This window comes from Procambarus clarkii, chromosome 31, assembly GCF_040958095.1.
Source record: "Procambarus clarkii isolate CNS0578487 chromosome 31, FALCON_Pclarkii_2.0, whole genome shotgun sequence".
NCBI lineage: Eukaryota > Metazoa > Arthropoda > Malacostraca > Decapoda > Cambaridae > Procambarus > Procambarus clarkii.
The window spans coordinates 31,531,336-31,541,142 of record NC_091180.1 but is presented as its reverse complement, the minus strand read 5'-3'; the positions used below and the strand labels follow the sequence as shown (position 1 = coordinate 31,541,142).

General features: G+C 38.3%; 1 protein-coding gene, 1 long non-coding RNA gene and 1 pseudogene across 6 annotated transcripts in view; 1 reads left to right on the top strand and 2 right to left on the bottom strand.

Moving 5' to 3' along the window:
• Positions 1-1,845, bottom strand: part of LOC123758859 (serine-rich adhesin for platelets-like) — a 3,305-nt pseudogene extending 1,460 nt beyond the window's left edge.
• The window catches only part of LOC123758862 (uncharacterized), a 22,547-nt gene extending 16,653 nt beyond the window's left edge, over positions 1-5,894 (top strand). Inside the window, exon 2 of the long non-coding RNA XR_006772951.2 lies at positions 4,661-5,894. This is a non-coding gene — a long non-coding RNA (uncharacterized lncRNA). The remainder of the gene's footprint in view (positions 1-4,660) is intronic.
• Positions 1,849-9,807, bottom strand: part of SelR (methionine sulfoxide reductase SelR) — a 57,639-nt gene continuing 49,680 nt past the window's right edge. For all 5 annotated transcript variants that reach the window (XM_045743610.2, XM_045743613.2, XM_045743614.2 and 2 more), the window contains exons 3-5: positions 6,479-6,651; positions 4,623-4,828; positions 1,849-2,001 (exon numbers count right to left, since the gene is read on the bottom strand). In XM_045743610.2, the coding sequence (XP_045599566.1) occupies positions 1,849-2,001; positions 4,623-4,828; positions 6,479-6,651 (532 nt within the window). The remainder of the gene's footprint in view (positions 2,002-4,622; positions 4,829-6,478; positions 6,652-9,807) is intronic.

Genomic DNA, 9,807 nt, shown 5'->3' with positions numbered 1-9,807 from the left:
TGGAAGCCCTAGCTGTCAGTACTTCTTTTAATTCAGTATTAACATTTACAACATTATCTTCATGTTGACACACAGCTGCCGTACTCTGTGGGTCAGTATCTATTATGGTATCAGAGTTTTTGTGCTCTATACACTTCTTTGCTGTCTGTCTCTTCCTTTTCATCATGGGAAGAATCATGCAGTGACTGTAGAATCTTCTATAAAAGGGGTGACTAGCATTTGAATCCTGCCCCAAACCAGTGACCCCTGAGGTAGGTGTAGCAGGTAAGGTTTTACTTGATCTGGAATATTTATTTGTGTAATCATCTACATCATCTAAAGTGTTTGATCTCTTGGCAAGACTTTTGGCCGTTCTCCGAGGCTTGTCAAATGATCTACGTCCTCCTCCATTTCTTAACAAGTTCTTATTTTGCTCTTCAGCGGTCAATTTAATATTGTTCTTTTCATGCCGATTGTCACAAATAATATAATCTAAAGACTCTTGACTAGCTGCCTCTATATCATTGAAACTAGATGACGATCTACCCCTGTCACTGTTTGCTTCAAAACTAGAATCCTTGTCACTGAAACTGCCATCTATAAGGGGTTCACTTTTAATGCTGGCTATTTCACATCTCTTATGGAGAAAATCTTTATCTGCCTCACCCTCTACATTTGGACTCTGTACCTGTAAACACATGCCCCATACTCTGCTCTGGCTTTTCCTAACCGAGGATCTCTCCCCACTTTCAGTAGTACCTGTATCTCTTCTGTTGAACATTCGTACAAATCTTGACACCCGACTGTCCCTTTTTCTTTGACTATATTTTCAATAAGTGCTTTTTCTTCTTGGGCACTTTCTAGTTTATTAGGACTCTCCAAATTTAAATTCTCTCCATCTGAGCTGGAAGTGCATAACTCAGAATAGATTTTATTATCCAAGTTCTGTAAGTTTTCCATTTTTTGTTCCACAGTGTAGCTTTTAATATCAGGCCAGCCATTTGTAAGAACGCCATTAGGAACAAGCCCTTTAGAATTACTGGAAATGGTTTCAGATTCTTTTGAAAGTCTAACTTTCTTACTATTAATAATTTCCTCCTTGGTTTGTTCTGTTATATTCGAGTCGCAGTATATGGCTCCTTGTTTCAAATTTTTATTTTCGGTTATAGAGTCTGAACCTTTATTTGATGCAATTTCTTTAATGTTAGCATTTTCAGTACTGGCCTTTATATTACGTAATGCCTGTAATGGACGTGATGAAGAGGAACTATCTACTTCCTTGCAAACATCACTCTTTATACATTTATGGTTTTCAATATTAAAATTTTTCACAGACTCATTTACACAAGAATTTTTGGTTTCCATTATGGCTTTAGACTTTATCCTGTTGATTTTGTTGTTAGTTTTATGTTCAGATGACGTTCTAGACTCTAGAACTTCCTTGTTATTTTGGTTTTCAATTTCATTAATATTTTGTGATTGTTTTGTAACATCTGTACCATGAACATGCGAGTAATCATGAGAAGTAGCTTTAACATTTTCTAAATCTTTGGACGATTTCTGATCCATAAGAAATCTCTCTCTTGCAGCGGATATTTTTGCACTGTGTGACGGTACTGTACTCGAATCTCTATTCGTTCTTGTGTCAGAAAGCCAGTCATTCCTAGTCTTTACCATTTTACTCGTTTCTTCGCTATTTCTTTGAATTGTGTGTCTAGCTTCTGGAACAGCTTTCTGCAATACTCTGACTGACTTTCCTGGATCTTGAATAGTAATATGGCTGACTGCATCTATATTATCACTCAAAGGTGTCCTGGTGCCATCAGTGCTCACAGCCTCAAGTCCCTCTCCGGGACCAGTTGACATGTCTCAGGATTGTGGTGTGGTCGCCTCACATGCATCCATGTTGGACACTCTGAAGCACATGCGAGCTCCAAGGGCACACGAGTTTGATGGGGAGGCAAGATGTACAATAGGTTCTGCTGTCCGTGACACAGAGGTTGACCACGCTTTTTCCTGCATCTGAAAAATAAAGACGAGTAAATTTAAAATAAAAAGTGTGCATACTGTAAGATTATTTTCTCACTATGTGCACACATGCAACTAATGATGCAAACATTATTGTTACAGCTTTTACATCAGGGGAATTTCCATATACAATAATATAAATGAAACTGTCGTGTCTTTACACTAATGAAAGCTATCGCCAATGTTCCTCCTCTAAGCACACTACCATCACACACTATGCAAGCAACCATACTTACACTAGGTGAACCTATTCACATCGGGTGCACAGTATGCATTGGGCATATAGGTGTCAAATGCCCACCAACTACTGTACCTACAAAAACTTTGTCCTCTCTCTCTTCACGACAAGAATTCACATTTATATTTTATCCATATTGTTGCACTATTGTTTTCTAAAAATTTACATAAAATTTACTGGCATAAATTGCATCAGTCATTTTAACTTCCCTGACTTTACACTCATCTTTGATTGCACTAAACACTTAATTATGCCTCCCAATAATTATGCTGATCAGTCATTCCCAACATTCCTACATTCACCCTAATTTACAGATTTTCATTTTCATCGTCACCACTATTACTTCACATTTCTTAGATTTTATATATAAATATATATATTGATTGTATACTATATATACACAGGGTGGCCCAAAGGTATATGAAGGTATACTATATATATACCTTTATTAGGATCGCAGATGAAAAGTCACAATAACGTGGCTAAAAAATGTTGACCAAACCACACACTAGAAATTGAAGACGACGACGACGTTTCGATCCATCCTGGACCATTATCAAATCACTGTAGTGCAGTGCTCAGCATCATTGTTTCACAGTGCAAAAGACCAAGATTTGATTCTCGCACAGGACAGATGTTTGGGCACATTATCATGCATCTGATGCTTCTGTTCGTCTAGCAGTAAACAGGTACCCGGGAGTTGGGCAACTGTTGTGGGGTGGCATCCTGGGAAAGGTCAGGCATTTTGCTAGGGAAACCTCGATAAACTTAACAGGCTTCCTGCTCCTAACAAAAAAAACCAGGAGAAACCGCTAAACTAATCTATATTATATGGCTAACATTCTCTACTAGAAGAACTGCACAGAAAACCATTTTGTACTATTTATTCCTATCATAAGTTTTTATTTTATACTGTATATACAAGAGTTCTTACCTTCTTGTAAAGCCACTAGCACGCATAGTGCTTCAGGAAGGTCCTTAATCTTAACATTCCCTGGAATATGACACACCAAATCGTTTAACAACCAGGAACCTATTCACTGCTGGGTGAACAGAGGCATACAGTTAAGGATTGGCACCTAGTCAATCCTCCCCAACCAGGATACGAATCCAGGCCAAATCGCGCGCAAAGTGCAGGGAAGTCTTGCCACTGTGCCACTGGGACTGCTAACATATATTTTTAATTGAACATTCTACATTAACCTCCCTCATAACCCAATTCATAAACAGGACAGGAAGCCTGTATTTAGGCTTATTGAGAGCTCTCTAAGTCAACTAATTACCTTTCTAAAGAAAAACCACAACAGCTGCCTAGCTTATTAGGTACCCATTTACTGCTATGTGAACAGAGGAATCACATGGAAAAACTTGCCCAACTATTTCTGTCCTACCAGATCAGCCAAGAGATCCTTGACTGAATTGGGTGACATAGATCACTGAACTGCAGAACCTACAGGATGCACGGAACATCCACGACAACATTATACAAACCCTGTTTATATTGCCGGAACAACCGTGGACATCTTCAAGAGAAAACTAGATAATTTTCTGCAAGAAGTGCTGGAGCAACCGGGCTGTGGTGGATATGTGGGCCTGCGGGCCGCTCTAAGCAACAGCCTGATGGACCAAGCTCTCACAAGTCAAGCCTGGGCTCAGGCCGGGCTTGGGGAGTAGAAGAACTCCCAGAATCCCATCAAGCAGGTATCTTACATTGGTTTTAATCTAGACACTCACTACACTATCAACTCTAATATATGCACTGCTTCCTGAATAAATATTCTTCAAAACATTTTGTCAACTACATACACACTCCAGATTCCTTCTCTAGTCACCGTCATGTGTGTTTTCCAAACACATAACCGTCACAAACGTCTAGCAATCTTCATCGCATGTTTTCCTCAATTGTCTAAATGCATGTACATACAACTTCCACCACAGAACACACCTTGTCCAGCACATTATCTATTTTATACTCTATTAATTATTATCCAGTCATATAGTTTGCCCAGTAAGCAAAATAATGGCTTTAAGATTTTTATACTTGCAATGTTCACCCTTACTTTTTACTGACCTAATTTATCAAAGCAATTTGGAGGTTATGCAAGATATAACGAATATTCAAAATATAAACATTAGACAAGGGCACTTAACCTATGATCATAGTCTATATTGTTCCCATTTAATTTGTTAAGCAATTTTGGAACTAAACAGTTTTCTGAAGATTTAGATAATTTTTACCTAGTTTCTGTTAACTTGAAAGCTTCAATGTGACAATTTGCTCTATATAATATAAATTACTATAAAACACTATCTTTAATTAGTATTTAAATCATGTAAAAAAGTGTTATGTATATTTATACTGTACTTTAATACAAACCATTCTTTCTAAATTAGGAGTCGAGTTTTCATCAACAGGTCCCTGAGGTTTGAAGGCAAGTGACGAAGAGTTGACGCAGAAGCGTTGCCCTGTAGGCTTGGGCCCATCATCAAACACGTGGCCAATGTGCGCTCCACAGGTGGCACATGCAACCTCCGTCCTTGCCAGCGATGGGTTGCACACCAGCAGCAGCAGGTTGGCACCAACTGAAACAACACAATTATTATGCATGTCACGAGTTTAAGGAATTGCTACATGCATGTTTAAAATGTAGGTCAGGGGTTCCCAAGCTTTGTCATCTGGAAGATCTTTTCACCCCACAAGTATGACAAGCCTCAGCCCAGAACCCTCTACTAAAAACAATGGATTATTCACAATGTATGTGTAATATTAATTAATTTTTTCCATGAAGTAATATGTATGGTACTGAAAAGTATTTTGAGTCTAACTGAAGTCAAATCTATGTTGTATGAGCTGTGTGTTTGGAGTGATTTTTTATTTAGGATAGCACCAGACTTTGTCGAGGTAGAATGCAGAGGGTGTGGAAAATGTTCTATAAATTCATGGTATGATTAGTGTACTGTATATTAGTTCTTTGAATTGTCTTCTAATCATTTTAATTTTGATATAAATTGTGCCAATATCTGTCTTACTGTTCTAGTGAGTGGTAAACTACACTTTGTTCTTTCAATAAATATCACCTTTCAAATTACAATATAAGCTAAATGTTACTCACTTTATACAAAATATATAAGTTTGATTTAGGCAGCTCTATACCCACTTAGTCTAGCCATTATTGTAATGATTTGTACAAGTTGTCACAAATAAAGCTTCTGGTTCATTATGTATAAAAAAATAATTACCTATCATTTGTAAATCGAAGGTCAGATGCTTGATGCAATACCAAACATTGCAGGATGAAAGGTGGTTGTTTGGGGTCAGACCCCATTTCCCCCCCCCCCACCCTTTGCTTTTAATGGCAAATGATACCAAATTAGAATCTCGCTAAATATCTGACTCCATCATCACTAAGCTTTACGCAGCATATTCTCTACATGATGATTAAATGTTCAGAGTACCCATAATCAAGTGAAACCTTGCTGCAGCATGGGTGGGTGGTGTCTAGTGATGATGGTAACATTGATGATGGTCATGTATACTAGTTGTGAGTAATGAAGATGTGGCAGTGATGAGCATGTAATGAAGATGTGGCTTCCATCACCTGAGCAATGCCGGGTATCCAAGCTAGTTAGTAATAAAAGACTTCTATTTCATTGCTTTTTTGTTACCTTAAACTAACAGTAATGTAAATTCTGGACAAACGATACTGTGGCACCAACAGAAACCAAAATACACAACTATGCCTCCATATAAAAAATGCATAAACACAAGTCAGCCAATTGGGTAGTTTGTTAATATGGGGCTTGATATTTTTTAGCATGCCCTGTGCTTTGGATAAATTTTTGTTTTGTTTTAAAATACAGTAGTAATAGTAATGGCAAAGGTTAGAGGCAAATAACAGCTGAACCCCAAAATTCAAAGAAACAAATAAGAATGCTTTCATACTGGATATTAAAAATTATTGCTTCTGCTATTCAACTACATTACACTATGCCTATAGTATATCTAAATTTCAAGATGGTTATAAATACTGTACTAGTTTGCAATTGATGATGATTATGGTATTGTATGCTACTGTCAAGGAGAGGAGACCTATTAGGTAACCTCCATATATATGCCTATCATCTTACTGGCCAGACTTTATGGTACTTGACCCGAGTGATGCACATTAGCCACTCCTACATGCTCATATAAGCACTTTTTTTATTGTTCAGTGGCTCAATGCACTAACTTACCGTGTGAGAGATCTTGTCTAAGAGAGACCTTGTCTTTGCTGATGATATCATAGAACGCTGGCCAGCCTGACCCCGAGTCATACTTAGTGTGAGAGAGGAAGAGCTCTTCTCTACACACCACGCAGCAATACACACCGCGATCCCAATGCTTGTAATACTTGTTGGAATACGGCCTGTTGGGCAAGACATCAGAGCTTAGTTTGTCATCCTAATGTGTACCAACTGTCAAAATGGTAAAAGTATAAAAAGTTGATACAGTAGTTTACATGAAATCACTTGGAACTAGAACAATATACTGACATGGATAAAACAGAAAGGAGAGTCCACAGAGGAGTAGAATTCACTTGGAATAATGATATGCACTACATGTAATTGCTGTACCTAAGCGTAGTTACAGGACCAGAGCTATGCTCGTGTGTTGCATCTTCCCAGTACTGTCATAAACGCTTTGAAACTACTAACAATTTTGGCCTCCACCACCTTCTCACTTAACGTGTTCCAACCATCACCCACTCTTGTTTGCAAAAGTGAACTCTGATATTTTTGTTTTTTTGTTAGGGGGCAGCTTTGTTTCCCCATGTCCTCTTGTTCTTAATGTTGCAGTTCTCAAACATTCTTACAGTGAGAGCAAAGATGTCAGCGTGCTGAGAGGTTACGTGTGGTGTACCACAAGGGTCGGTGTTTGGGTCCCTCCTGTTTCTAATGTCAATGACCTTACAGAAGAAATTGGTTAATTCATATCAGTCTCTGCATACTATGAAAAACTAATGAGAAAAGTCATGACAGACTGATACCCCCACCAACAGATCAAGACACGCTCCAGAAGCAGTCTGAAAAATGGCTTCAAAAATTTAATCCCACCAAATACAGAGTTATAAGGATAAGAAGAGGAGTGCAAAGACTTGTACGATCAGGAGAAAGACCTGGGAGTAGACATAACCCCAAATCTAATGCCAGAAGCACACAAACTCAATTAGAATGCACTGTATTGGGGGACAGACAGCTAATGTATATATATCTGTTAGGCTTGTATCGGGATCTACCCCTTGGTCGAATTACTGACTCCCCCACCCCCCAGGATGCAACCCCTACAAGAAGCTTAATTCCTAGGTACTGATTTACTTTTAATAGTAAAGAGGGTGAGCAATTGGTGAACAGGTTTATTAGGTGTTAGGAAATGCACCCAACCATTTCTCTCACCGCCCGGGATACGAACCCGGAATTCCAGAGTATGGGTTGAGAACGAACCAGACTACTACCGGGATCCTAAAGAAAATAACGTCAACTGTATGTGCCAAACTAGGAACAACGGAACATATTGGGCATAAATGAATACTCTAGGTAAAATGATCTAGACAAACTGCTCAGTGTTAGAACTGTCAATATTTATTTATTTATGTTTATATATACAAGAAGGTACATTAGGTTTATGTGAGTACATAGCATTGATGCTTTTACATTCTTGTAAAGCCACTAACATGCATAGCGTTTCAGGCAGGTCCATACAAATACAAATAAAAATATTTATTCAGGTAAAGTACATACATACAAGATAAGATACAAAAGTTGATGGATTTATAGATAAAGGTAGTACATACAATGCCTAAAGCCACTATTACGCAAAGCGTTTCAGGCAGGAAAAACCACTAAGACTAAAACTTAATACTAATTGAGATTAAAGTATAAATTGTGTTGAGAAAAAATAAGAAAAAAAATGGAAAAAAAGGCGGGGGAAACATGGCAGAAAAAAAAGCAAAAATTTGGAGAATAAAAAAGCCAAAATAACAATTTGGTCAACAAACAGCATTGTTTAAAATAGTAGACATGGATTGACATTTTGGGGGTGAGGTAGGTTACATTGAGTTAATTAGGTAGTACTTAGTTTTTATCTTAAACTGGTTGGGAGAGGTACAGTCTTTAACATAATTGGGAAGGTCATTCCACATTCGAGGTCCCTTGATTTGTAAGGCATTTCTAGTTTGACTAAGTTGTACTCTTGGAATATCAAATAGGTATTTGTTTCTGGTGTGGTGCTCATGGGATCTGTTACAACCTTCTAGGAAGCTTTTAAGGCCAGGATTGACATTACAGTTCAGCGTTTTATATATATAAAACACACATGAGAGAATGTGCAGGGACTTAATATCTAACATATTCAGAGAATTGAGTAAGGGTACCGAGTGATGTCTGGGGCCAGAGTTAGATATTGTCCTAATAGCAGCTTTGTGTTGAGTAATTAGAGGACATAAATGATTTTGGGTAGTAGAACCCCAAGCACAAATACCATAATTGAGATAAGGATAGATGAGAGAATAATAGTGTCACCAGAGCAGGGCGAGGTACATAATATCTGATCTTAGAAAAAATGCCAACAGTTTTGAAACTTTTTTAGATGTATTTAGAATGTGTCCCTGGAAATTCAGCTTGCGGTCAATGAGAACGCCAAAGGAATTTGCCATCTACTTTGTTACAAATTTGGGTACTGTTAATCCTGAGATTTATTTGATTTGAGGATTTATTGCCAAACAAAATATAGAAAGTTTTGTCAATATTGAGGGTGAGTTTGTTGGCAGTTAACCAAAGATGGACTTTATTTAGCTCAGTATTCACTGTGACATTTAGAGCAAGGTGGTCAGGACTGGAGTAAATGAAGGTTGTGTCGTCAGCAAATAGAATTGGTTTGAGGTGTTGGGAGGCATTTGAAAGGTCATTAATGTAGATGAGAAAGAGGAGAGGGCCAAGTATGCTGCCCTGAGGAACACCAATGTTGATGGGTAGGGTGGGCATAATCTAACAGATAATTTTAAGTAGGTAATTTCTAGCAAAATTGAAAAATGTTTACAGGTACATTTTAAGAAAATAAGTTTTGTAATAAGTGTACATTGTAATAAGTCGATAAGTTAAGACGAAGTTATTCAAGCTAACTCGATAAGCAATATTGAACTAAGCACGATCGCAAGGACGGGCTGGACGGTAGAGCGACGGTCTTGTTGCATGCAGGTCGGCGTTCAATCCCCGACCGTCCAAGTGGTTGGGCACCATTCCTTCCTTCCCTGTCCCATCCCAAAACCTTATCCTGACCCCTTCCTAGTGCTATATAGTCGCCATGGCTTGGCATTTTCCCGACAATTCCCTTCCTTTGCAAGCACATTTAGGTGGGTACGCGCGTAGAACAGAGTACTTGTGGGAGTACAGAGCTCAGCAAGGTTCCAACGTTCACAATGGCAAGTAAAAGGGGCCATATAATGAGAGAAAGACGCAATGTTTGAGACAGGAGTTATGGTAAGAGTCCAGCAGGCTCAGAAATCTATACATCAGTTGAGAGGCTG